General features: G+C 50.9%; 1 protein-coding gene across 3 annotated transcripts; it reads left to right on the forward strand.

Annotated features, from left to right (window-relative positions):
- The first annotated feature begins 585 nt into the window (after positions 1 to 585).
- On the forward strand, positions 586 to 25,956 carry Capn1 (calpain 1). 3 transcript variants are annotated; one of them, XM_032891097.1, is made up of 22 exons: positions 586 to 692; positions 1,929 to 2,196; positions 2,341 to 2,410; positions 2,698 to 2,816; positions 4,625 to 4,758; positions 4,863 to 5,031; positions 6,635 to 6,718; positions 7,046 to 7,131; positions 8,184 to 8,258; positions 8,345 to 8,505; positions 17,232 to 17,407; positions 18,108 to 18,119; positions 19,923 to 20,131; positions 20,213 to 20,252; positions 20,742 to 20,807; positions 20,894 to 20,951; positions 22,454 to 22,518; positions 22,934 to 23,002; positions 23,281 to 23,359; positions 24,243 to 24,359; positions 24,619 to 24,677; positions 25,175 to 25,956. In XM_032891097.1, exons 2-22 carry the CDS (start codon positions 1,930 to 1,932, stop codon positions 25,199 to 25,201), a joined length of 2,142 nt encoding a protein of 713 aa, XP_032746988.1. In that variant the 5' UTR covers positions 586 to 692; position 1,929; the 3' UTR covers positions 25,202 to 25,956. The 3 variants fall into 3 exon arrangements, with proteins under 3 accessions (XP_032746988.1, XP_032746987.1, XP_032746989.1); XM_032891096.1 differs by lacking the exon at positions 586 to 692 and adding an exon at positions 1,208 to 1,302; XM_032891098.1 differs by lacking the exons at positions 586 to 692; positions 22,454 to 22,518; positions 22,934 to 23,002; ... (2 more) ...; positions 24,619 to 24,677; positions 25,175 to 25,956 and adding exons at positions 1,208 to 1,302; positions 21,146 to 21,211.
- Positions 25,957 to 27,227: the final 1,271 nt, after the last annotated feature.

A 27,227-nucleotide genomic window follows, 5' to 3' on the forward strand; every position in this document is an offset into this window, starting at 1 on the left:
TGGACCAACTCTTCTCCATTAACTGTGAAGGCAGAGGCGTCACCATTTTATGCCCAGCTGAGCACAAAGCCCAGGTGGGAAAGTCAGCTGCAGTCAGCTCTTAACTTTTGGAGTGTCGAGGTGCCTAGAATCTCAGGGAAGGTAGGCACCATCGCTTCATCTCTTGTCCATCTTATGTAGCCTGCATCGGCCATGCTGTGCCCTCCATACCTGTGCTGAGCCTTGGGACCGCCCCGATCCCTCTGCATCCTTGGCGCTCCAAGCTCTTGTTGTGCGCCCAGGGGAATCTGTAGGTCTCGGGTGGGCCTGCCCTGATGTTCAGGGCCTCTGCTGCCCTCTCCCGGGTCAGGTGATCCCCACAAGGGCGCTGATCCCAGGTGGGTAGACCAAGAACTTGAGAAAGAAGGTCAGAATGCTACACAAAATTGTCCCTCTTTTTCTTTTGCATGGTTGGGGAAATCAAGGCACGGATTTACCTAAGGCCATGCAGGGAATGCGCAAAGACCGCTAGGGCGGAGTGCTAGCTCTGCAGGCCTGCGCCCTAAGGTGAGGGGGTGGGGAGCTGGCTCAGTCCTACAGCCGGGATGCCGCAGGGACCGGCCGGGGTGGGGCTACCGTTTGTCTAGCGTCCGGCAGAAGTCCGTTCTCATCCAGCCAGGAGCGGCTTCAGCAAGCAGTTGGGGCAGCTAGAGGTAAACCCTGCTTCGCGCCGAGCGCCGGCTGGGCTGGAGGACAGCTGCGCCCCAGGAGGCACGCGGGGGCTCTGGAGGCGGGTCGAGGGCTGTGGTGGCGGCGTCATCGAGCCCGGATCGTCCCCAGTACCTTCCCGGAGGGCGACGTAGGGTGGGGCCCGCGGCTCTGCAACTCGATCTGCGGCCCTAGTTAAAAATACCCCTTGCCCTACCCTCTCTCTGGCCGGCGGTGCCCTTCTATCCCAGTCTAACCCTCCTCACCCGGACCGGCGACTGGCTCCCCAGGGAGACAACTCTGCCTTTTACCAATTTGTCCTCTCGCAGAGCTGGCTTAGAGCCTGCGGAGGAAGGGAGGAACTGAAAGACACTCTAAGTAAGAGATAGTAAAAAATGTTGCGGGGGAGATAAGGGAAAGCCTAGAGGGAGCCGGGTAAGAGCCTCAGGAGTAGGTGGAGGACTGGGGAGGGAGGGACCAGGGCCGAGGGGCGGTGGAGGAGGGCGGGGAGGAGGGCAGGGAGGAGCGCTCTTCCTGGTTGGGCCCTGCCCTGAGCTGCCACCAAGGAAGCCAGCCCCAGGGACCGCAGCAATCTTCCAAACTCCCCTTCCCCAGGTAAGAAGTTGGGTGTCCAAAACTGTCTGACTCAGGCCACTGCTTCTGCGGCTAGGGGGCTGTGGCTGATCGGCCCCTGTTTCAGGTCTTCTGCGTGCTTACATGAAGGGTAGGGGTTAGGAAGCAGCTCAGCCCAGGCGCACAGCTCAACCTGTCCGCCTGAAGCCGGGCCACTGTCCAGTGCTCTGATGTTCAGCTTGCGGGAGGACATCAATGCTGGGAGTTTTCAGTTCCTAAGCCGAGGAAAGGGGCAAATGAACTAGATACTTGGCAACTTTGTGAAGGGGGTTACAGGCAGGCAAACAGCGTCAGAGATCTTAAATGAAGCACCTTTGCTCTCCCGTGCTGTGGCTGGCCTCCACCCAACTGCCTGGATGAGTGACACCAAACTGTCAACTCTGGATAGTAGGGATAGGAGAAGGAGAGGTGGTGGCCAGGTATCTAAAGACTGGGCACCCTTTTCCAGATTCTGGGAGCCTAACAAGGTGGCTCAGAGTCCCAGGCTCTGTAAAGGGGGCAGTGAACTATGTCTGGGGAGAAATGAGTCCAGGAGGACTGCTAGCAGGCAGGCATTGTGTTTTATCCCGGGAAGGCCTGTATTTCTACCAGGCCCATGTGTCCCCCAGGATGGCAGAGGAGTTAATCACACCTGTGTACTGCACCGGGGTGTCAGCCCAAGTGCAGAAGCAACGGGACAAGGAGTTGGGCTTGGGCCGCCATGAAAATGCCATCAAGTACCTGGGCCAGGATTATGAAAATCTTCGGGCAAGATGCCTGCAGAACCGGGTCCTCTTCCAAGACGATGCCTTCCCTCCAGTTTCTCATAGCTTGGGCTTCAAGGAACTGGGTCCCAATTCCTCTAAAACCTATGGCATCAAATGGAAGCGTCCTACGGTAAGAGGGCCGCTCTGGCTGGAACTTGGCTCTGATGATGGGTGGGCAATGGGAGAAGGAGAGGTGGGGCCCCCATTATTAGTGGTGTCTGGGTGCCAGTTTCTAGAAGGGACTGGCCCAGGAACAGGATTGTGGGTCTTGTAGGAACTGCTGTCAAACCCCCAGTTCATCGTGGATGGAGCCACTCGAACGGACATCTGCCAGGGAGCACTGGGTAGGCCCCCAGGGGTGGGGTTCTGGGTGTTTTCCTCATTGTAGTCCCCGTTCCCGTTCCATTGGGCACTGCCCCAACTCCGCCCTCCTGCAGGTCCAGACAGGCTTTGGCTATCAGCATAGGTGCTGGTTCGCCCAGATTCCTGGGTCTTTTCTGTAAGCGGAGGGGAGATGAAGGGTCCCCCACTCAGGGAATCCCAGGTGGTCCCCAGTATTCCGCATACACAGAACCTCCCTCCCTTGGGCAGATCTGAAGAGCAAGCCTAACAAGTGTCTTTCCTATCCCAGGGGACTGTTGGCTCCTGGCTGCCATTGCCTCGCTCACTCTCAACGAGACTATCCTGCACCGCGTGGTTCCCTACGGCCAGAGCTTCCAGGAGGGCTATGCTGGCATTTTTCATTTCCAGGTGACGGTCCCTGCGCCCTCCCTGGGACAGAGGCATAGCTGGCATTAGGGAGATGAGAAAGGATGGCCCACAGCACTGTGGAGCTGAGATGGCCAGGGCCACACCCGTGTGGGTGGCCCTCCCTCTGGAAGGTATTTGGCCTCTCCGTGCCACCTCTGGTCAGCCATGTGTGAAGGGCAGGTATTTCAGCTTGCAGCTTTCCTAGGTAAGGCTGTGCTAGCAGAGGAAATGCAGAAGGAGTGCTTTGGCTTTTCTTCACCCCAGCCTCAGTTTCCCTAGCTTCCTGTGTCCGTTTTCCCTTTTCCCAGTGTTCCAGCTTTGGCAAGCCTGACAGAGCGAAGGAGAAAAGACAGACCCCACATTTAAGCCCCACTTTCGTGATGTTTCCAACATGACTCACCTTTCAAGTTACATTAGTGAATTCTCTGGGAGCTGGTACTGAGAGAGGCACACCCCAAAGTCTTGGTTGAGGCCTTCCTACCATGATGATCGCAGTCATGCCCGAAGGGGTCTCTGGGTTCCTTCCTTCCATCTAATTAGGCCCCACTAGCTCACTCTGCCCTGGCCGGGAAGAAATGGTGGCTATTACTCTACGCTGAGCACCCCACACCTAGCCAGCTCTGGTCAGCAAGGATATAGACTCTATCCTTTTCCCTCCCCTCTTCCCTCAAATCTCCAATCTACTCCTCTTCCAGCTTTAACTGTCCCATTCAGTACCTCTCTCCAAATCCTTCAGCGGGCCTCTTCTTACCTCATTACTCTGGGCTTCCCCCTGCAACAAATTTTTGGTGCTCTCAGAAGCTTCTGTCCCCAGATCACCTCCTGATGCCTCGGCCTGCATCCTGGGGTAAATCCAGTGCCTTGGGGAACCAGCCTGCCCATGTGTGGTTGGGGTCTGGGCACAGCATTTTCTTTCCACATCTCGACTTCAATACTCAGGCTTAACCTAGGGAGGCAGGGGCTGGAGACATGGCTCAGTAGCTAAGAGCACTGACTACTCTTCCAGAGGTCCTGCCAACCACACGGTACCTTGCAACCATCTGTAGTGGGATCTGATGCCCTCTTCTGTGGTGCAGACTTAACAGAAAGACAGAAAACTTTTGCACATTAAATAAAAAAAAAAAATAGGAAGGCAAGTAAGAGGGGGCAGGATCTAGGGTTGCTTTGAGGAAGAACACTGGCTGGAGGCCATCTTGCCCTCCCCCTCTCCCATATCTGAAGGCAAGCCTCATTCTGTACTTGTTCATCTAAAATTTTAATTCCATTTATTTATTTATAATTGTGTGTGTGTGTGTGTGTGTATGTATTAACAGTGTGTCTGGTAAAGGACAGAGGACAGCTTGCAGGGCCAGCTTTCTCATTCCATCCTGTGGATCCTAGAATTGAGCTCCAGCTCTCAGGCCTAAAGGCTGACACCTATACCTCCAGAACCATTTACAGAGTCCTGATCTGGTTTTGTGGGATTGCTTTGCTTTTGAGACATAGTCTTACTGCTATGTCGCACTGCTTGTCCTGGAACTTACTGTGTAGATCAGGTTACCCTTGAGCTCAGAGAGATCACCTCCTGAGTGCTGAGACACCTTTGGGTGTCTATGGTTGTGGGGCTGGAGAGGGCTGATTGACTGTATACTGTAGCAGACCCAAGGCATGCCTCTATGAATGTGTGTGTGTGATACATGTATGTGTTACACATGTACCCAGCTTACAGATCTAGACTCATGCATGCATTTAGTAAGCCTAACTAAAGCTAGAGCTGAGGCCTGGGGGACCCCAGAGCAGGTGCTCACTTTGTCCCTCCTTCCCCACAGCTGTGGCAGTTTGGGGAGTGGGTAGATGTGGTCGTGGATGATTTGCTACCCACCAAGGATGGAAAGCTGGTGTTCGTGCACTCTGCCCAGGGCAATGAGTTCTGGAGCGCTCTCCTGGAGAAAGCCTATGCAAAGTGAGTAGCATCCCGGGGGGCGTCAGCTTCCGGGGTGGAGGGGTTGCTCCTCCCTCTTACCTGGTCCTGCTTGATGCTACTAACTGACCTGGAGCTGCCCACAGAGTGAATGGCAGCTATGAGGCCCTTTCGGGAGGCTGCACCTCAGAGGCCTTCGAGGACTTTACCGGTGGGGTCACTGAGTGGTACGATCTGCAGAAGGCACCCAGCGACCTCTACCAGATCATTCTGAAGGCCCTGGAACGAGGCTCCTTGCTGGGCTGCTCCATTAATGTGAGTGATATCCAACTTCCTCTGGCAAACCCTAATCTCATCCTCAGCGCAGGTTCCGTCCAAGACACACCCCTTCCTCACCTCATTTCTGGCTGCAAATGAGCCCCACCCCTCACCTCCTCCTATGGGCTACCTCCATGCGCACTCCCTGTTCCCCGCTTCTTCCTTCAAACCTCTGCCTTCCTCCGTGCCCCAACTTGTTCCCCAGCTTCCTCCTGCTCCCTTCCCTTCTCATTCTTTTTTGTTTGTTTGTTTGTTTGGTTGGTTGGTTGTTTTATTTAACGTGCATTGGTATTTTTCCTGTATGTATGTCTGTGTGACATCCAGGTGCCAAGTCCCTGGAACTGGAGTTACAGACAGTTGTGAGCTGCCATGGGGGTGCTGGGAATTGAACCTGGGTCCTCCGGGAGAGCAGCCAGTGCTCTTAACACTGAACCATTTCTGCAGGCAGCACATATACTAAAACTGAAACAATATAGAGTAGATTAGCAAGGCCCTTCATTCTTACCACCTTCCCATGTTCGGAGGCTATCACAGCCCAGTGCTTCAGCCTCCTGAGGCAATCTCTTTCCAATTCTCCGACTTCACCCACGCCTGGCTCCTCCTCCTGTTCTCTCCTTGCTCACCGTTATCTGCCCCACGATTGCCACAGCCACTTCTAGACTTCCCTAGTCCTGGCCTGGATCATTCCACACCAGCATCATGGCCACACGCTGCTATGGAGCCCGACACAAAATCTTAGAATTTTACTTAACGCATTGAGATTTTTAAAATCTGTGAATTAAGTGAGCCATCCCCAAGGGTGAACTTTGTGAATGCCGTGTAACCGTGTCTTAGGGTTGGAGCGAGGGATGGCTCAGTGGCTAACAGTATGTACTGCTCTTGAAGGAGACCCAAGTTGGGTACCTGATGACTTGCCTGTGCCTCCCACTCCAGGAGGAGCTGACGCCTCTGGCCGCTAAGGGCATCTCACACGCACATACCAACCCAGAGTCACATACAGAGAAAGTTACAGTTAATTAGGAAAGAAACTTTTAAAATAACTTACTTATTTCTATTTTACGAGCATCGATTGGCATTTCACCTGCACACACGTCTGTGTGTGGGTGTCAGACCCCTTGGAACTGGGTTATAGATGGTTGTGAGCCACCATGTGGGTGCTGGGAATTGAACCCAGGTCCTCTGGAAGAGCAGCCAATGTTCTTAACTTAGCCACCTCTCCAGCCCCTAAACTAAGCTTTTTTTTTTAAAGGGCTATATGACTCTGTAAGGGCTATATGATTCCATCCCCTCGCTGCATCCCTCGGGGGTGCTCCTGATTATCAGAGTGTGTACGTGTGCACATTCACTACCTCGCCAGCCCTAGCCAGCGCTAGCATGGTGAGAGCATCGGTGAGGTATCTAGGCTCGACCCTGCTCCCCAGGAAGAACAGCATTTGTGTGTAACAGTGAGTGAACAGGCGAGGAGTCTCTAACAGTTTCTCCCATCAGCTTTTGTGGGGGTTGTGTGCAAGGGGGTAAGGGGTCCTGCCTGCGCCTCCCGAATCCTCCAAGCAGGAGTGGTACTCGATCTCCTGACCACAGCGCATGCTTCCTTCTGCAGATCTCCGATATCCGTGATTTGGAGGCTATTACTTTTAAGAACCTGGTGAGGGGCCATGCATACTCTGTGACGGATGCCAAGCAGGTATTTCCCTGGATGGGACCTGCCCCTGCAGCGCGGTTCTGACTTCCATGCGTCCCTGGCATCTGACCTGGGCTGTGGGAAGTGGTTTCTCTTTCTGACCTCCTGAGATAACCATCCTGGGGTATGCACTGATGCTTATGCCCAGTGACTCCGGTTCATTTGTTTAGCTGCCTCGCTGGGCTGGGAACTCCTAGAGGGCTGGCTTTAGGGTGTGGGGACTATGCTGTCCTGATGTTTGCTGAGTAGTAAGTGGGGTGAGGCTGTAAAGACAGAGGTCCCAGAAGGGACATCCAAGGGCATGACACTGATGCACAGTCTGGGGAACAGGTCACTTACCAGGGCCAGCGGGTGAACCTAATCCGGATGCGGAACCCCTGGGGTGAAGTGGAGTGGAAAGGACCCTGGAGTGACAAGTAAGCCACAGGGCCACAGGACAGCGGGCACTAGTTCGGGAGGTTTGAGGGAGCCTGGAGATATCCTTGATATTTCTGCCTGGGTCCCAGCAGGCTGGATGTGGACTCAGAGTTGGGTAAAGGGGTCACATCTTAGGAGTTTTCCCTGACAGAGCCCACCCAGGCTGTGGGCACTGGGACAGCCTGTGGATACACCCAGGGCCTCTGACTTAACCTTGATAAAACATAACCCTGGCTGGATGTGGGGTGGTTTCTACTTGTAATTCCAGTGTTCAGGAAGCTGAGGCAGGAGGATCGGTACAAATTTGGGGTCAGCCTGGGCTGCACAGTGAGTTCCAGCTCAATATAGGCTATGTACGTAGTCTTAAAGGGGGTCGGAATATGGTGGCATATACCTTTAATCTCAGCAGAGAAAGGCGGATCTCTGTGAGATTGAGATCACCCTGATCTATATACCCAGTTCCAGGTCAGCCAGGGCTATTATATAGCAGGGCCCTGTCTTAAAAAATGGAAAAAAAAAAAAAAAAAAAAAAAAAGAAAGAAAAAGAAAAACAAAAGGTGTGGTGGTGCCTGGAAAAAAAATGGTTCAGCAGTTAAGAGCTTGAACTGGTCTACAAGAATGACCTGAGTTTGGGTCCCAGTGCCCACGTTAGGAAGCTCATAACCCCATGTAACTACAGATATAGAGGATCTAGCACCCTCATGGCCTCCACACAAGCAAGCGCGCGCACACACACACACACACACACACACACACACACACACACACACAATTTAAAAAGTAAAAATTGGCCAGGCCTTTAATCCAAGCATGCAGGATGCATAGACAGGTGCATCTCTGTGAGTTCAAATCCAGCCAGGGCTACATAGTGACACTCTGCCCCCAAAAGAAGAGGGACTCTTAAATAGGAATCTATAAGGACCTCAAGAGGGTGGCACTAGAGAAATCCTGCTGATCTGGGCTCTAGAAACACACCAGGTTGGGCAGGACTCTGGGACAGAAGTTAGATAAGTCAGTGGTGTCTAAGCCTGGCAGCGCCTGCTTTTCACAGCTCCTATGAGTGGAACAAAGTGGACCCCTATGAACGTGAGCAGCTGAGGGTCAAGATGGAGGACGGGGAGTTCTGGTAAGCAACGCTTTTTCTCCACTTGCTCCCCTAAAACCCAGTTCATGATAGAGGACTGTGGTTCACCTCTGCCCTTGGGCCCTCAGGATGTCCTTCCGGGACTTCATACGTGAGTTCACCAAGCTGGAAATCTGCAACCTCACACCTGACGCCCTTAAGAGCAGAACCCTCCGGAACTGGAATACCACATTTTACGAGGGCACCTGGCGCCGGGGAAGCACTGCTGGAGGCTGCAGGAACTACCCAGGTGAGTGTTTGGGAGACAGAGTAGGGGTGTGAGCAGGGCCACCTGGCTGAGCCTGTTCTGTCCCTTGGGAAACAGACAGTTGTGATTGGATGTTCCTTAGATTATCTTTAAGGATGGCAATAAAGGGTCATGCTAGACTGTCTGGGGCCTGGGTAAGAAAACCTCATTGTTATCCAAACATCTACTGGTGACTCTTCATTTCCAGCACCTTCTTACCCACTGACCGCCTGTCCTCTTACCATCCCTTCTTATCCACTGACCGCCTGTTCTCTTATCATCCTTTCTCACGGTGGAATGGCCTCTCTATGTCCCCCACCCCTTTCTCACGGTCATGACTGTTGTGGGATGGCCTCTCTGTGTCCCCCACCCCAGCTCCCTGACATCAACCTTTTTCTCTACTCCTGCTCTACCCTGCCCCCACCAAAGAGCATTCTGGGCCTTGCAGTCACTACTCACTTCCCTGGGAATGGCCCCTGCCCGGGCCTCAGTCTCACGGAATTAACTGACCCTGCTGACTCCCGTTCTAATTACTCTCTCATTTTGCCCTCACTTTCTCCCTCTGTCTCTCCCTTTGTTTCTCCCTCTGTTTCTCTTGTTATCCCTTTTTTGGTTTGTTTTGATTTTTAAAAATTTTTTGGGGGCTGGGGATTTAGCTCAGTGATAGAGCGCTTACCTAGGAAGCGCAAGGCCCTGGGTTCAGTCCCCAGCTCCGAAAAAAAGAACCAAAAAAAAAAAAAAAATATTTTTTTTTTGAGTCAGGGTCTCCTGTAACCCAAGCTAATCTTGAACTTGATATGTAGAAAGGATGACTTTGATCTTCTGATCCTCCTGCCTCCACGTCCAGAATGTTGGTATTACAGGTGGACATTACAGCACCTGGTTTATGTGGTACTAGGGGTGGAACCCAGGGCTTTGCAGATGGTAGACAGGCTCTCTACCAGTTGAGCTACAGCCCCAGTCCCATTACCGAATCACCAATCATCATTTTTAACATTGGTAAAAGTCTTACATTTATATATTTACAGTGTGTGCGTGTGGAGGTCAGAGGGCAATTTTTAAGGCTAGTTCTCACCTTCCACCACGTAGGTCCTGGAGATCTAACTGAGGTCGTGAGACTTGCTGGCAAGTGCCTTTATCCACTGAGCCATCCTGCCGGCCCTCTCTGTTTTTATCTTGACCTTGCAAACATCTGCTTCCCTGGTTTCTCCCTCCGCCACCCAGCACAACCACAATCCCCACTGAACTCAGAACTGACTCAGAGCCACTAAATGTAGCTGGAGAGAAATCACACCACGGAGGCCGCTTTCCCTGTAAATTCACAGCCACAAACCTCTAATAAGCAGTTTGCGAGCCCCGCCATTATTCTAGGAACCCTCCTCTCTCCTCCACCTCTCTGTCTACTGTGGCTGCCATCTAGATACCTTGTACTTCATTGAAAAGAAGCTGGGCCTCCAGTCACAGCTCACGCCTGTCACTGAGGTGCTTGGGAGGTAGAGGGAGCATTGGGAGCTGGAAGCCAACTTCGGCTGGATAGCAAGTCTGAAGCCAGCCGGGCTGCTTCAGGTCCTGTCAGAGAAGAGGAAGAGAGAGGAGTGAAGCAGGGAAGAGAAGAGGGGAGAGAGGCATTGTTACGTAGGTCCCCACCTCTGCCTCCCCTGTCTGTCTCCGATGCACGTATGTCTGTACCTGTGTATGATGCACCTGTGTCTGCACCGGTTCCTCACCTGGGACAGTGGCAGAAGTGTCCATGCTTCTGGAGAGGCCTATCATTCCCAGATCCTGTGCTCTCTTCCCTGAAAGCATTTTGCTTCTTCAACTCTCCTCTCATCCTGTGTCTTTATGGAAAAATCCCATCTTAAAATATGTGGCCCTCTCTTGACCTCCCCTACCTCCCTTCTCTGCTCGGGGATTGATTACCAAGCTGCCCTTTCCTTCCTGGTGGCATTGGCTGGGCAGATTAACGGCCCTGCTGGGCTCCTGCCTGCATTCTCACCATTGTTTTTCCGGAAGCGTTCTTCTTCCCACTTCAACTTTTCTCCAAACCAGTTAGAACCAGTTTCCTGTACCACAACAGAGAGGCCTATGCTTCCCTCTGTGGCCTAGTCATGTGTGTGTGCAGTTCCTGTGTCTTTTGGGTATTTCCGGCCCTAGTCTAAGCTTCTATCAATTGCTCATTGATATAATTGTCATGGATATATTTATTTATTTGTTTGTGGTTTTCTTTTTTTTAAAAAGATTTATTTATTTATTATATGTAAGTACACTGTAGCTGTCTTCAGACACACCAGAAGAGGGCATCAGATGCTTGTGAGCCACCATGTGGTACTGGGAATTGAACTCAGGGCCTCTGGAAGAGCAGTCAACGCTCTTAACTGCTGAGCCATCTCTCCAGCCCCTTGTTTGTGGTTTTCAAGACAAGGTTTCCCTGTATAGTCTTGGCTGTCCTGGAACTCACTCTGTAGACCAGGCTGACCTTGAACTCACATATCCACCTGCTGCCTCTTGAGTGCTGGGATTAAAGGCTTATGCCACCACTGCCTGGCATTGTTATGGATTTGTAAGGAGTCATGTTATTAGACAAGGTGGATCCTTCTTCATGAGTGTCTTTGCAATTTTTTAAGATTTACTTCCACATTTGTTTGATTTTATATATATAGGTATTTAGCCTCCATATATGTCTGTACAGGACATGCACTCCTGAAGGTCAGGAAGGTAAAAGAGGGAATCAGATGCCCTAGAACAGGACTTTCAGACATTTGTGAGCCACCAAATAGGTGCTGGGAACCTAATCTCAGTTCTCTGTGAGAGCAGTGTGCACACAGTCTTCCTAGCCCCATGTAGCGCCGTCCCCAGAGGAGGGAAGGAGTCATGTAGCTCATTCTTCTAGGACTCAAATTTAACTAGAACTCAGTTTGCAGCCAAGGATGATGACCTTTTACTTCTATTGCCTGCTTGTTTTCTTCCTTCCTTCCTTCCTTTCTTTCTTTCTTTCTTTCTTTCTTTCTTTCTTTCTTTCTTTATTAGTTTTTCTGTTTTGATTCTTTTTTTTTTTTTTCTCGGAGCTGGGGACCGAACCCAGGGCCTTGCGCTTCCTAGGCAAGCGCTCTACCACTGAGCTAAATCCCCAACCCCTCTTTATTAGTTTTTCAAGACAGGGTTTTTCTGTGCAGCTCTGGCTATCCTGGAGCTCACTCTGTAGACCCGGCTGGCCTTGAACTCAGAGATCCACCTGCCTCTGCCTCCCAAGTGCTGGGATTAAAGGCATACACCACACTGTCTGGCTTTTTTGTTTTGTTTTGTTTATTTGTATTTTGAGACTGGGTTTCTCCATGTAGCTGTGCCTGCCCTGTAACTTACTCTGTAGACTAGGCTGACCTTGATTTTTTTTTGGTTCTTTTTTTTTTTTTTTTTTCAGAGCTGGGGACCCGAACCAGGGCCTTGCGCTTCCTAGGCAAGCGCTCTACCACTGAGCTAAATCCCAACCCCTCTTTATTAGTTTTTCAAGACAGGGTTTTTCTGTGCAGCTCTGGCTATCCTGGAGCTCACTCTGTAGACCCGGCTGGCCTTGAACTCAGAGATCCACCTGCCTCTGCCTCCCAAGTGCTGGGATTAAAGGCATACACCACACTGTCTGGCTTTTTTGTTTTGTTTTGTTTATTTGTATTTTGAGACTGGGTTTCTCCATGTAGCTGTGCCTGCCCTGTAACTTACTCTGTAGACTAGGCTGACCTTGATTTTTTTGGTTCTTTTTTTTTTTTTTTTTTTCAGAGCTGGGGACCGAACCCAGGGCCTTTCGCTTCCTAGGCAAGCGCTCTCCCCCTGAGCTAAATCCCCCACCCCTAGGCTGACCTTGAATTTAGAGATTTTCCTGCCTCTGCCTACTGAGTGCTGGGATTAAAAGCGTATGGCACTAATGCCCAGGCAACCTGTGGGTTTGCAGTGTGGGTTCTGGGAGTTGAACTCATGTCCTATGCTTTCAGGGCAAGCACTGTGCCAACTGAGCTGTCTTCCCAGCCCTTTACTCTGGCCTTTAATGTCTTTTTAAAGAATATAATGTTTAAAGGGTCACTATATCTTTTAGGATTTAGTGTTTGGCACACCATCCTTCTACTGTAAGCACAGACTGATTTACCAAAGTGCTTGTACCAGAAGTGGCTCAAGAGTTTAGATGATTTTGGATTTTGACATATTTGTATAGGTATATAGTAAGATATATATATATATATATATATATAGAGAGAGAGAGAGAGAGAGAGAGAAATATATATATATATATATAAAGATATCTTTTTTATTTTTATTTTATGTGCATGAGTGTTTTCCTGTATCTATTTCTGTGCACCAAATGCGTACTGCCCAGAAGAGGGCATTTGTTTTCCTGGGATTGGGATGTAAGGTGCTGGGAATTGAACCCAGATCTTCTGAAAGAACAGTCATCATTCTTAACCACTGAGCCAGTTCTCCAAGTCCAAAATATCTTTTAAAAATAACATTTATTTAATCAGTATATGTGTGCATATGGTGGGGTGTATATGCCATGGGCATACATGTAATAGGTCAGAGGACAATCTGCAGGAGTCCCTTCCTTCTATGTGAGTTCTGGGATCAAACTCAAGATGTGGGATTTGGTGGCAAACTCCTTTACCCACAGGGTTCAGCCCAGTGTTTCCTTTTTTTTTTTTTTTTTTTTTTGGAGCTGGGGCCTTAACCCAGGGCCTTGGGCTTGCTGGGCAAGGGCTGTACCACTGAGCTAAATCCCCAACCCCACCAGTGTTTCCTTTAAAATCTCATTTCTCCCCCTGTGTGGTGTTTACTCCTTTTTTTTTTTTTTTTTTTTTTTTTTTTCCCGGAGCTAGGGACCGAACCCAGGGCCTTGTGCTTGCTAGGCAAGCGCTCTACCACTGAGCTAAATCCCCAGCCCCGTGCTTACTCCTTTTATCCCAGCCCTTGGGAGGCGGAGACAGGTGGCCTCTGAGTTCCAAGTCAGCCTGAGCTACAGAGTAAGTTCGGCAACAGAAAGGATTCCCAGAGAAATCCTGTCAGGAAATCAAAACAAAACAAAACAAAAGGAACAAACACAGTTTCTTACCTCTTGGATGATACTTATGGTACAATAATGCACAGTTGCCCCTCCCCCCCTTTTTAAAGATTTATTTATTATATTTAAGCACACTGTATCGGTCTTTAGACACACCAGAAGAGGGCATCAGATCCCATTACAGATGGTTGTGAGCCTCTATGTGGTTGCTGAAATTGAACTCAGGACCTCTCTAAGAGAAGTCAGTGCTCTTAACCACTAAGCCATCTCTCCAGCCCAACACAGTTCCCCTTTTAAATGAATACATTGTATCCAAACTCATCTCTTCCTAGAATCTTTGTAGTTTGCTAATTGGCAATCAAATGATAATTCACTTGTTTCTTCCTGTCCCCTTCTTCTTCCAATTGTTGTTACTTTTGTTACTTTTTCCTTTGGACACTGGCTAGACCAGTAGAACAATTAGGAGCCTCCATTAAGAGAGTCCTGGTTCTCCTTGTCTTTTTGTTGCTTAATTTGTATAATATTTATTTACACAAGCCAGGGGCTCACACACAAGGTCATAGTACAATTCTAAGAGTTGGCTCTCTTCTTTTCCCCATGTGGAACTTGGGGATCGAACTCAGATCGTCATGCTTGATAGCATGCACCTGTGGACCATCTCTCCAGCCCCAGTAATAAATATTTGTTGTAGGCTTCATTATTGTATACTTTTGGGGAGTTGGGGAGTAAAGGGCAAGTGTGGTTCTGTTGTTCTGTGGTGACAGAGGTTGAATCCAGGGACTTATATGTGCTAAGCAAGTGATCTGCCACAGAGCCACATCCCTACCTCCCTATCACCCCTCCCCTGGGTTTTTGTTTGCTTAAAAAAACGTTTCTGAGGCCTGGGATTCATGGCTGTTCTTCCTTTGCCTTCCAAGAGCCAACTTATAGGTTGTGCGTTGCCATGCATGGTTTATCAGGTGTGGAGGGTGGGACCCAGCGCTTTGCGCAGTAGGTGTTCTAGGAGGCAAACACTTCACCAACTGAGCTACATCACCACCTTGATAAAAGTTTTCTTTTAGTTCTATATTTTGTGTATGTATGTAGGTGTTTGTGAACTAAATATATGACTGGTGCTCATGGAGGTCAAAATCGGGCAACAGATCCCCTGGAACTGGAGTTGCAGACAGGTGTTGAGTCACCATGTGGGTGCTGAGAATCAAACCTGTGTCCTCTGGAAGGGCAGCCAGTGCTCTTAACCCCTGAGCCTTCTCTGCAGCCCTTTGACTGAACTTTCATACAACAGTTTCCTTTTCTTTTTTTCTATTTTTCCTTGTTGTTGTTGTTGTTGTTGTTGTTGTTGTTGTTGGTGGTGGTGGTGGTGGTGGTGGTGGTGGTGGTGGTGGTGGTGGTGGTGGTGATGGTGGTGGTGGTGGTGGTGGTTTTGGGGTTTTTCCTTTGTATAGCCCTGGCTATCTTGGAACACTTTCTGTAGACCAGGCTGGCCTTGAACTCAGAGAGATTCACCTGCCTCTGCCCCCGAGTGCTGGCATTAAAGGCATGAGCCACCACCACCTGGCTCAGCAGTTTTCCTGAGTGAGCTTTGCCAGTTTGCTCTCTGTTCCCTCTGACCACACTGCTGTGGAGGTGTCTGTTCTATTAAAACAGCCCCTTTCCCTGTGCTTTCTTGGAGAATTTGCACAGGCAGAGGCGACTCATTGGTAGAATGTCTGGCTGCTGGACCTGTCTTCCCTCTTCTGTTTTCAGTCCTAGGGCCAACACCTAGGGCTTTGTGTGTACAGAACAAGCGCTGTCTGCTGAGATGTATCCGCAGCCGTCCCCTCTGTTTGTTTGTTTGATGTGTACGAGAGTTTTGCCTGCATATACATGCGTGCACCACACGCATGGCTGGTGCCTCAGAGGCTAGAATCGCACAACAGAGCCCTGGAGCTGCAGCCATTATAAGCTTTCATGTGGGTGCTGGGAACTGAACCCTGGTCCTCTGGAAGAGCCGCCATTGTTCTTAATTGCCAAGCCACTTATAATAATCTAGTTTGAATTTTTTCTTAAAAATGACATTTATTTTTCTTTGAAGTGATGGGGGTTCATGTGTCACTGAAGCACAGGGAGGTCAGAGGATGGCTTTAAGGGATCCTAGGACGTCAAAGCTCAGGGCATTGGGTGTGGCAGCAAACACCTTTATCTGCTGATCCACCTCACCAGCCTAAGATATTAATGTTTAATTCATTATTAATTGTTTCCTTCCCTTCCTTCCTTCCTTCCTTCCTTCCTTCCTTCCTTCCTTCCTTCCTTCCTTCCTTCCTTTTTTAATAGGGTCTTTTACTCTGTAATCCAGGTTAGCCTGAATTCATAACAATCCCTGTATCTAGTAAGTTTTCCTCACTGTGGATTTGATCATCTTAAGAACATGCTTGGGGTTGGGGATTTAGCTCAGTGGTAGAGCGCTTGCCCAGGAAGCGCAAGGCCCTGGGTTCGATCCCCAGGTCTGAAAAAAAAAAAAAAAAGAACAAAAAAAAAAAAAAAAAAAAAAAAAAAAGAACATGCTTAATGCGCTGTTTTGTTCTGTTTCATTGAGACACAGGGTCTCCTGTAGCCCAGGCCAGCTGAGAGCTGACCATGTAGCTGAGGTTGGCCTCAGCCTCCTCTTCCGGTCTCTACCTCTATGTGTTGGGATCACAGGCTCGAGCCACCAGCCTGACCTTACTTTTTTTGTGTGTTGTAGTTGTTAGCTTTTCAAGCCTTTACTCAAACCTAGGGACTCACACGTGTCACATAGGCTCTGCCATTGAGCCCCGGCCCGGTGTGCACGTGTTGTGCTTAGCTGATCTGAATGATGCAGGATGTTTGAGCGTCTCCCTCGGCTTGCCCTCCTCTTTATAAACAGTTTTTGCTTGCTGTAAGTTAAATGTTGTCGTCATCACGTGAGCTTGGGGTTTCTGCGGAGTAGTGATGGTTGTCACATTCTCAGACCCGTCATCCGGCCTCACATTCTCTACTTAAAATGTCTTTTTAAGAAGGTTTTGTTGGGCCGGAGAGATGGCTCATTGGTCAAGAAAGCACACTGCTCTTCTGGGAGACTCCAGTTTAGAGCCCATACTTGGGTCAGTGTCTCGGAGCTGCCTGTACCTCCAGCTCCAGGCGATCTCACACTCTCTTCTGTCCTCTGTGCCCATACCACCCCCCACAGGCATCATTAAAAACAAAGGTGTGTGTGCACGTGTGTGTGTGTGTGTGTGTGTGTGTGTGTGTGTGTGTGTGTGCAAATGTGTTCACATGAGCCATCACGACCAGCCTGGATGACTGACTGGTCTAAGGCACCAGACTTAAAGTTTCTTGTAAAGGAACTGAGAGAACCAGGCACTGGCTACTCTGCTAAGGCTCAGCTTGCTGTTACGATCCCAGGCCAACCAGCTTGCTTCTTTTTAGAACCCAGGGCCTTGAGCACCCCGGTGCTCACTGAGTTATCAGAAACCTGCACCTCTTGCAGCTTACTTTTCTTTGTGGGGATCCTGATAGTTCATCTACTTCCCCTTCTGGAAGAGGTTCTTGTCCATTTGTTTCCCGGTATTCTGCCACTCGGGGTGTACATAACCACCCCGAGTTTCTTATTGAGTAGAAGCGAGGTATGTGGGAGAGGGTTGAGGAACCCTGCCCTGCTTGCCTCTGATCCTCCTCTCCTCTCCTGCAGCTACCTTCTGGGTAAACCCCCAGTTCAAGATCCGGCTGGAGGAGGTGGATGACGCAGACGACTATGACAGTCGAGAGTCCGGCTGCAGCTTCTTGTTGGCCCTCATGCAGAAGCATCGCCGCAGGGAGCGTCGCTTTGGCCGGGACATGGAGACCATTGGTTTTGCAGTGTACCAGGTTAGCCAGGGGTGGACCCACCTCTCCCCACTGCAGCGGGCATCCACCAGGGAACGTTGGAGGCACATTCTGAGGGAGCCCCGAAAGGCTGACAGCTGAGGCTGTGGTGTGGGGAGGAGCCCCTGAATTAGCTGCTTCCTCCTCCTCTTCCTTCTTCCTCCTCTTCCTCCTCCTCCCCTCCTCTTCCTCCTCCTTCTTTGTGTTTGTTTTTTGAGATTGGGCTGAGCCACATCCTAGATGTCCTAGAACTCACTTTGCAGACTAAGCCGGCCTTGAACTCAGAGATCTGCCTGCCTCTGCCTCCCAAGTGCTGAGATTAAAGGCTCCACAGCCCAACCCCCCCTGCTTCTTATTCTTTGGTTCAAGATGGAGATGGAAGTTTCTCAACCTTTCTTGACGGAGTAGAGGAGGCCATAGCCTGGGCCTACACCCAGAGCCCCCTGGCAGCAGATGAAATGGAGTCTCTGGTGTCCCTGGGCTTTATCACACTGTGATTGGCCCGGTGGTAGCTGTGTAAGCAGCTCTGATTCAGAGGAAGGCCCAGGTCACAGTGTCCCTGTTCTTCCACAGGCGTCATAGGTCTGTGTCATCACTGTCCCATTCTCTGTCCTCTGGGTTTCCTCCACTAAGAACTCTAGACCTCTCTGTGTATTTGTCCTGGCCACCAGGGCAAACGCATTATTCTCTGTCTCTCTTGCAGGTCCCTCGGGAGGTAGGTGTGGCCCTCACCACTTTCTTGATTCATCAGCCCCTGAACTTAGCAGCCCGATGGGAGGAGAATGGCCGAAGTCAGCGCTACCACGCATGAAGAAAGTATCAGGAAATGTCACCCTTTCACTGCCTTGAAAATGTTTCTCCCAGTTCTTCATCAGTAGGACAATCACTTCATGCCTGAGGCAGGAGCAGGAGCAAAGATCAGATTTGAACCCCTAGCCTCAGATCCCCTTCAGCCTGAACACAGGCCGGTTCTGTCTTGCAGTTCACTCGGAGAAAGTGCTGTTCAGGTGTAGGGGTGGAGTTAGAAGCAGGAGTCATGGGCTGAGAGGTCTGTACTTTTTTTTCCCCCTCGGAGCTGAGGACTGAACCCAGGGCCTTGTGCTTGCTAGGCAAGCGCTCTACCACTGAGCTAAATCCCCAACCCCAGGTCTGTACTCTTGAATAGTTGCTTCAGCCTTGAGTCTTGGGGTTTGTATTAAGATATGGTACTTCCCAGATGTGCATGGTGGCTCATGCCTCGCATTCCAGCACTTGGGAGGGAATGGCAGGAAGATGAGGTTATCTTTGGCTATAAAGAGGGGTCGGGGCCAGCCAAGGCTACATGAGACTCTGTTTTAGTGGAGGGAAAGAATAACATTTCCGCTGGGGCCATCAAGATGGTTAGCAAAGTACCACCAGTCAGCTTCATGCAAGGCATGGTGACCCAGTGTGGTGCATGTGTGTGTGTGTGTACACTCATGTATCTGTGTATGTGTGTCTGTGTGTGAGCATATGTGTGTATGTGTGCTTGTGTGAGCATGTGTATGTGTGTGTCTGTGTGAGCATGTGCATGTGTGTGTGTGCGTGTGTGCCTGTATGAGAATCTGTATGTGTGTGTCTGTGTGAGCATGTACATGTTCCTGTGTTGCATTTGTGTGTTTGTGTGTGTATGTGTCTGTGTGAGCATGTGTGTGTGGGTGTCGGTGTGGGAGTGTGCACGTGTGTCTGTGTGTCTGTGAGTATGTGAGTAAGACACACATGCCACATTATGAGTGTAGAGATAAGAGGATGACTTTGTGGATTGGGTCTCTCTATCCTCCTTTATGTGGCTTCCAAGGATGGAACTCAGGTCACAGGCTTGTGTCACAAGCGTGCTCACTTGAGTGTCTGAACAATTCTGCATCACAGTGTTTGGAGCCCCTTATCTGCAGTCCGGTTTTCTTTTCTTTTGTTTTATTTAATTTCTTATTCATTTCTTTTTGGGGGAGGGTTTTATGTAGCACAGGCTGGCCTTAAACTCACTGTATGACTGAGGGTGACTTTGAATTCCCGATCCTCTGCCTCTACTTCCTGAGTGAGGGGCTGCAGGCATAGCCCATCATACCTGGTTTAGTGCAGTGCTGGCATCAAGACCAGGGCCTGGGGCTGGTGAAATGTCTGGGTAGATAAAGGCTCTTGTCTCCAAGCTCGATGAGCTGAGTTTGATCCCTAGAACCCACATAGTAAGAGGAGAGGACAGACTCCTACAAGGTTTCCTCTGACCTCCACTCACACCTTAGCACTCAGTCCCCTCCCCCAACCATAAAAATAAATAAATGAATGAATGAACTGTGGTGGGAAGTAGCAGTGTTCTGTCCCTGTCTACCTTTAGATGTCAGTCCAGGCACTCACCTACAGGTGAGTGACTTATAGGATCTCACAGGCTGTGGGCATTACCTAGCAGGCCAGGACTTACAGCCTGGGCTCTGGGCCTGGGCCAGCATCTAAAAGTAGCGGGAGTGAATACTGCAGTACCCCCTTGCTTCTTTCCTCCTGCCAGTTGGCGGGTCAGCCTGTGCACTTGAAGCGTGACTTCTTCCTGGCCAATGCTTCTCGGGCACAATCAGAGCACTTTATCAACCTTCGAGAGGTCAGTAACCGCATCCGCCTGCCGCCCGGGGAGTATATAGTGGTGCCCTCCACCTTCGAGCCCAACAAAGAGGGTGACTTTCTGCTGCGCTTCTTTTCAGAGAAGAAGGCTGGGACCCAGTGAGTAGCTGACTCCCCCCATGCTCCCACCTCCCCTACCCCCCCAGGCCCCTCTGACTGACCCTCTTCTCCACTCTGCAGGGAACTAGATGACCAGATCCAGGCCAACCTCCCCGATGAGGTACGTGGTCCCTTCATCTCCCCTGGGTATTCAGTGTGAGGTGGGATGCAGCTGGCAGGGCAGGCTCCCTCCAGATAGGAGTCCTTAAGAACAATACTAGTCCTTTGTTTGCCCAGCACTTTACAGTTCACAAAGGGCCTGTGGTGATGATGGTAGGCAGTTACTAGCCTCCTTCTGTGTGTCTTGCTTCTTCTCCATCATTACCTCATCTAGGTCCTTCATGATATCACCCTCTGGGGAAACGTGAGTGCAGGGAGGCTGATGAGTTTGCCTCAGTTCACACAGAGTTAACCCAAACTTTTCAATGCCTAACTGACTTGTACTCATCACTTAAGCCACAAGAGTTCTAGGCAGAGAGAAGATCCCATTTTACAGGTTAGAAGAGTGAGGCTCAACCGTGTCGCTCGCACACACCCCCCCGGGCTATTCTTTCTGGAAAGAGCCCTGGGCCACAGTGCCCTTAACCTAGTCTCTCTGTTTTGTGTGCAGAAAGTGCTCTCTGAAGAGGAGATCGATGACAACTTCAAAGCCCTGTTCAGCAAGTTGGCAGGGGATGTGCGTCAGGGACTGGCAGGGATGGTAAGATGGGGAACCCCTGTGTGAAGTGGGGAAACCCCAGCTGCCATCCTTCTCTTCCCTAGGACATGGAGATCAGCGTCAAGGAGTTACAGACCATCTTGAACAGAATCATTAGCAAACGTGAGGATCCTCCCACCCCCGCACCCGTCTTGTTCCCAAATCACTCCGATTGCCTTGCTCTTGCTCCCACATGGAACTGAACCCCACACCCTGTTGAGGTGGCTGGCAAGGCTTCCATTGCCTGACCCAGTTCCCCAGACTCCTCACTAACCCCACTCCCCTCCAGTCTACTCACCTGAGCTCTGTGGCCTTAGGGAGAACAGACAGCCCATAGCAGAGCCAGCCCCAGGTGCTCAACACCAGTGAGAAGACAAGGACCTCCAGGCCAGGCTGCCTTGGGAAGCAGAATAAGATGAATTCCCAGGCCCTCTCCTGACTTTCCTTTCCCTCCTGGCTTCGGCTGCCGCATGTGGACATCCGCCTGCTCTCGTTGCCTGTGGTTTGTTATGCCTGACCTCTTGGTGCACACCTCTCAGCCCAGGACCTCTCCCTGGCCCTCTCCAGCCTGCAGCCAGCACCTGCTGGTTCCTCTCCCACCTAAGCTCTCGTGTGTCTGCTCAGTACTTCCTTCCTTTCATTCTGGGCCAGTTGGTGGATACAGACCTGCTTCTGAGACTCAGACATGCTCTGCTATTTCTCACCATAACAGCATTCCCCCAACACGTTGCTGGCCTCAGCATCATGGCAGGACTCCCTGGCACCAGTCAGTCCAGGGCTCCCAGCATGATGGGTTCTAAAGACTCCTGGAACTTGTTCCTTCTACATCTCGGTCATCTCTCTCTTGGCAGATGAGGACGACAACAGATGCCCTGCTCTGTCACCCTCTGCTCTATACCCTGAGTCAGGCTTTCTCAGCCAGCAAGGCCCAGCAATCCTCCTGCCTCTGCCCCCAACATCACTGCAGTTACAGATCGTTTGAGTGTATAAGTGTGTGTGTGTGTGTATGTGTGTGTGTGTGTGTAAGTGTGTGAGTGTGTGTGGTATGTGTGTATGAGAGTGTGTGTGCACTCGTGCATGTGGGAGGGTATGGGTGTGAGAGATTGTGTGTATAAGTGTATCTGTGAGTATATGTGCGTGTTTGTGTATGTGAGAGACTACCCACACCTTTTCATGTGGATGCTGTAGATTTTTAAATTTTTATTATATGTGTATTTTATATGTATAAATTTTTTGCATGCATGCATGTAAACATACCAAATGCATGGATCACATCCCTTGAATCTGGAGTTTGGAGCCACTATCATTTGCATGCTGGGAATTAAACCCAGGTCTTCTGCAAGAGCAGCCAGTGCTCTTAACTGCTGAGCCATCTCTCCAACCCTCCCCTTCTTTCTTTCTTCCTTTCTTTTCATTTTTAGACAGGGTCTGTATAGCTGAGGCTGGCCTCGAACTCCTCATCCTCCTTCCTTCTCCCAACTGCCATGGTTACAGGCATGCACTTCCACGATTCGTTAATGCAGTGATGGGGATCAAACCCAGGGCTTCATGTATGCCAGACAAGCATTCAATCAATTGAGTGATATCCTCAGCCCCCAGAACCGTTTGTTTGTTGTTTGTTTCAGACAAAGACCTGCGCACTAACGGCTTCAGCCTGGAGTCGTGCCGCAGCATGGTGAACCTCATGGATGTATCCTTCCACCTGCCTTCCATGTCTCTTGTGGAGTTTGGGGTTGAAGTAGATGCTGTCCACTTATCCTAAGAGCAGCTGAAAGCTTAGATAGAGCCAGCAGAGCGTGGATGTGGTCAGACCTCATGTTTGAACACCTTCCTGGATATCTTCCAGTTGGCCAGAAAAGGAAACTTCGAGTCAGAGGTCTTGTGGGAAGCAGAACAAGACCTCGGTCCCTTTTTGGCCCTAAGGCTGGTACTGTGTCTGCACCTCTCCCCACGTCACTGCATCTGGCACATTGGACAAGGCTGGCTATGACTGCAGGGAGCTGCAGGGAGCTGCTGTCCCTCCCGTCCACAGCCAGGCTCCCTTCCTCCCAGCTGCCCCTTACATGTCTACTCTAAGCTGTGTAGTTTCCTTAACATCCGCCAAGCGAGACGGTAATGGGAAACTGGGCCTGGTGGAGTTCAACATCCTGTGGAACCGCATCCGAAATTACCTGGTAGGTTGTAGGAGGTCCCCTGACTGGGTTCTCCTGCCCACTGTGGCCTCAGTCGGGCATGGCAAGCCCAGCCCAGTCGCAGAGCCCAGGCTTGCTGTATAGCCAGGCTTTCCCACAGAACTTCCTTTCCGCATGTGACTCCTTTCCCATCCAAGCCCACAGGTCTCTCCAAACGACCCCCTTCCTGGCCATTCCCCTCCTCCCTCACTCTGCCTAGGGGCAAGAGGCCTTGGTGAGGAGCTGCTGACTCACTTCCCCACCCTTTACCCTTCACACAGACCATCTTCCGCAAGTTTGACCTGGACAAGTCTGGCAGCATGAGTGCTTATGAGATGAGGATGGCCATCGAGGCTGCAGGTGAGGCCTGAGGCTGATGACCCCACTGCTCCTGAGCCCCAGGCCGCCTCCCTGAGAGTGGCTGGCCCTTGTCGCTGGGGGATGGTGGTGATGCTACACAGGTGCTGTGGTGGCTCAGCTAAGGACTTTTATCTGGGCTCCTCCCTTCCCTCTCCTGTGGCTTACCAAGAACAAGGGCCTTTTCATTCATTTTTGCATGTGTGTGTGTGTGTGGTATGCGTGTATGTACTTATGTTTATATGAGTGTTGACATATGTAAAAGCCAGAGGTTGGCATCAGCTGTCCTCTGCTGAGGCAGGGCCTCTCACTGAACCTGGATCTCAGATTAGTTAAGCTGTCCAGCTTCCCCAGGGGATCCCATCTGCCTCCCCAGTAAGGGCTGGGATTACTGGTGGACTTCCGAACTTCCCTGGCTTTCATGTGGGTATCCAAACTACTCCTCAAGCTTTCCTGAGTCTGGGACACGTGACCAGGGCAGGGGTGGGTACAGTGAGGCAGGTATGAGACTGCTCCACACTGGCCCGTGTAAAAACAAGTCCAGGCTATTTTGAGCAAATGTGACCAGATGCCTAGGTCCTCTGCAGCCAACTTGGCGATTTCCTGGGGTGTTTTGGGTAGGATGTCCCTGGTCGTTACTTACCCACCTACTCCTAGCTTTTTTTTTTTTAAAGGTTTATTTTATGTAATCCCATTAAGACAGTTGTGAGTCACCATGTTTGCTGGGGATTAAACTCAGGTCCTCTGGAAGAGCAGTCAGTGCTCTTAACGCTGAGTCATCTCTCCAGTTGCTCTCCCTGCCCCCTCGTCCATCCCCAAGAGGTCTTTCAGCACTTCCCTGCCCCCGCCGCTCCAGCCCTCACTTGCCCTTCCTCTCTCTGCCCAGGCTTCAAGCTTAACAAGAAGCTGCATGAGCTCATCATCACCCGCTACTCAGAGCCCGACCTGGCTGTGGACTTTGACAACTTTGTGTGCTGCCTTGTGCGCCTGGAGACCATGTTCCGTGAGTGTCCCACTTCGCCACAGTGCACACAGTATTCCTCGAGAGACATGGGGGTGAATGGGGTGGACGCTGAAGGACACCGAGGACTCTTACATAGGTGCATGAAGTGTGGGCAGAGGAGGGCCTAAGGAGGCCTCTCTGGGCAGGAAGCTTCGTGACTTTGAGGGACAGGGATACATGAGAGGTGGGAGGCAGTCTTGGCTGAATATCAACTGTCTGGCTGCTATACCGGATTTAACTCATCTTGTCTTGAACACAGGGTTTTTCAAAATTCTGGACACAGACCTGGATGGCGTTGTGACCTTTGATCTATTTAAGGTAAGATGGACAGGGGTCCACGGCCTTGGAACAAGCTTTCAAATCTAGGGCCTAATCTTGGAAGCCTTCGGACAGGGCTTCGGGAGCTCCGGGGTGGGGGATGAAAAAGGGGAGACCAGGCTTCTAGAAGCTGGTGGCAACCAGCAGCCTGGTGTCCTGGAGTCCAGAAGTAAGATAACTGCTGTTGGGTGTGTGGTGGAGACGCATGTCTTTAATCCCAGCCAGAGGGAGGCAGAAGCAGGTGGATTTCTGTGAGTTTGAGGCCAGCCTGGTTTATAGAGTGAGTTCCAGGACAGCCAGGAATTGTCCTTGGAGCGCCGGGGGGAGGGGGGGGGAAGAGGAGGAGAGAGAGCGCACCCCTGTCACCAGAAGGTCCCTCAAGGAGGGCATAAGCATGGCTGGTAATGGTTGACTTTGGGATGGGTGACAATGGGTTAAGGAGACTGACGAGGCCACATGTCCTGCTGCTGCTCCCAGTAACCTTTCCCTCTCTGCAGTGGTTACAGCTGACTATGTTTGCATGAAGCGGGATGGCTCCGCTGTCTGTGTTCTTCCTTTCTTCCTCTGCCAAGCCACGCCTCCCCGCCATGCCGTACCAGACCATGCCAGCTGCCAGTGCCTTCCCTCAAAAAAGGAGGGCACCCTTGTCCTCCTGTCCCCTTGTCCTCCTGTCCCCTTGTCCTCCTGTCCTTTCACCTCCCCACTACCTCTGTTCAATTGCTCTAGGCAGAGTCACAGGGCCCTTCCTGCCCCTGTAGCTAAGGCAACCCTGACCCCTGCTCATGGCTAAGAGCAAGAAGGCAGCTCCCTGCTTACTCCTGCCTCCGGGGCAGGAGCAGGTATCCCTGCCCCTCCCACTCCCTGCTACTGTCCAGATGTGTGTCTCACCTAATCTGTGGAGGCTCTAGCCCCTGTCATCCCCTAGACCTGCAGACTTCGTAACCACTAGCAAGCTCCTTGTCTGCACCTGGGTGTTGAAGGCCTCACCTCACTATGGGAGCCCCACAGCCAGATCACCTTCCTGTGCCTTCATGTGCAGCAGCCAAGATCCCTCTGCAAACCAAACTACACCTCTCCTGCCCGTGTGCCCACCAGGAACTTCCTGGCTGGGAGGGCACTCAGGCCCTCCCTATCCCCACCCCCCTTCCTCTATTTTTTAATATTTTTCAAGGAAATGCTTGAGGGACTAGTGTACTGGTTATGGAGGACCAGGACCTGGGGGGTGGGTTGGGGAGGTCCCATGTTTCAGTGCAGTGGGAAAATAAAATGAAAGGCCAGACATGTGTCTCCGTGTGTTATTCTCCCAAACTGTTCCCTTGATTGTACCAGCATGCCTTGTCCGACAACAGCTCAGGCTGTCTCATGCTGATGCCCACCCTTGTGGAAAACTGGGCATCTGGCCATGGCCACTTCTGCTCCTGAGCTGTTAAGAAGGCCTGAGCCCAGAGACATGGATCGTACAGCTCCACTGAAGGCCAATCCAGGTGGCTTTTCTCGTTTTTGCATGCGCTCTTTGAGGGCTGAGCCTGACTTCCTCCTCTGCAGACATCAGTAAGGAAACACAAAACCTCTACTTAGCACAAATCTGACCCCCCCCAGGGAGCTCCCTAAGGCACAGAGCCCCCACCTGACACCAGGCCACAATGGGACACCCTGTAATCCAGCAGTTTATATTAATGTTCTGCCTCTGTGGCTCTTAGCAGAGATAAGAGTAGGTGAGAATGAAAATGAGTCTCCCCTAGGAGAAGACTGCAGGCAGCCAGTGGGGACTGAAGGAGCCAGGCTGACCAGGTTTGGTTGGTAGACAGCTTGTCTAGATGGAGGCACAGCACCACCAGGCGGAGGTGGCTCATACCTTTAGTTCCAGAATTCAGGAGGCAGAGGCAGCTAGATCTCTGAGTTCCGGGCCAGCCTGGTCTACAGAGAAAGTTCTAGGATAGCCAGGGTTACACAGAGAAACTCTTGTCTCAGAAAAAAAAAAAAAAAAAAAAAAAAAACAAGGAAGGGGCTGGAGAGATGGCTCAGTGGTTAAGAGCACTGACTGCTCTTCCAGAGGTCCTGAGTTCAAGTCCCAGCAACCACATGGTGGCTCTCAACCATCTGTAATGAGATCTGATTCTAGGCCAGCCTGGGCTGGATTACCCCCTATCTAGGGAAGAAAAGAAAAGAAGAAAAGAAAAATTGAAGGACCAGGAGATGGGGACTGCCCGCAAGGTTGCAGTGAGATGGAACTGAGACAGTTCTGATAAGGAAAGAGACGATGTCCTGAGCTTACGGTTTGCCAGGAACTACATACTGGTAGCCCCGAACCTCCTCACTGGATCAGGTCCTGGAAGGAGGCAGGATGTGTGCTGTCCTGGAGTCCTCTCTCCTCTCAGCCATCAGCCCCTCTCTAGAGTGGCTTTCATGTGCTGTGGTAATTGGCCAATGGGGATATTCTGAATATACCCCAACCCCAAACTGAGGCTGCTTCTCAACTGCCCTACTTGGACCTCTTTGATTTTGTTTCTTTATTGTTTGTTGTGTTTCGTTATGTTTGATTTATTTTTT

Source organism: Rattus rattus, chromosome 2 (genome assembly GCF_011064425.1).
Source record: "Rattus rattus isolate New Zealand chromosome 2, Rrattus_CSIRO_v1, whole genome shotgun sequence".
NCBI lineage: Eukaryota > Metazoa > Chordata > Mammalia > Rodentia > Muridae > Rattus > Rattus rattus.

Excerpts from the sequence above, each read along its gene's own strand:
- Capn1 (XM_032891097.1), top strand. The coding sequence starts at position 1,930 with ATGGCAGAGGAGTTAATCACACCTGTGTACTGCACCGGGGTGTCAGCC. Across the intron at positions 20,808-20,893 it reads TCAGCAAGTTGGCAGGGGAT|GACATGGAGATCAGCGTCAA; the intron begins GTGCGTCAGGGA and ends TCTCTTCCCTAG. Across the intron at positions 23,003-23,280 it reads ACCGCATCCGAAATTACCTG|ACCATCTTCCGCAAGTTTGA; the intron begins GTAGGTTGTAGG and ends CCCTTCACACAG.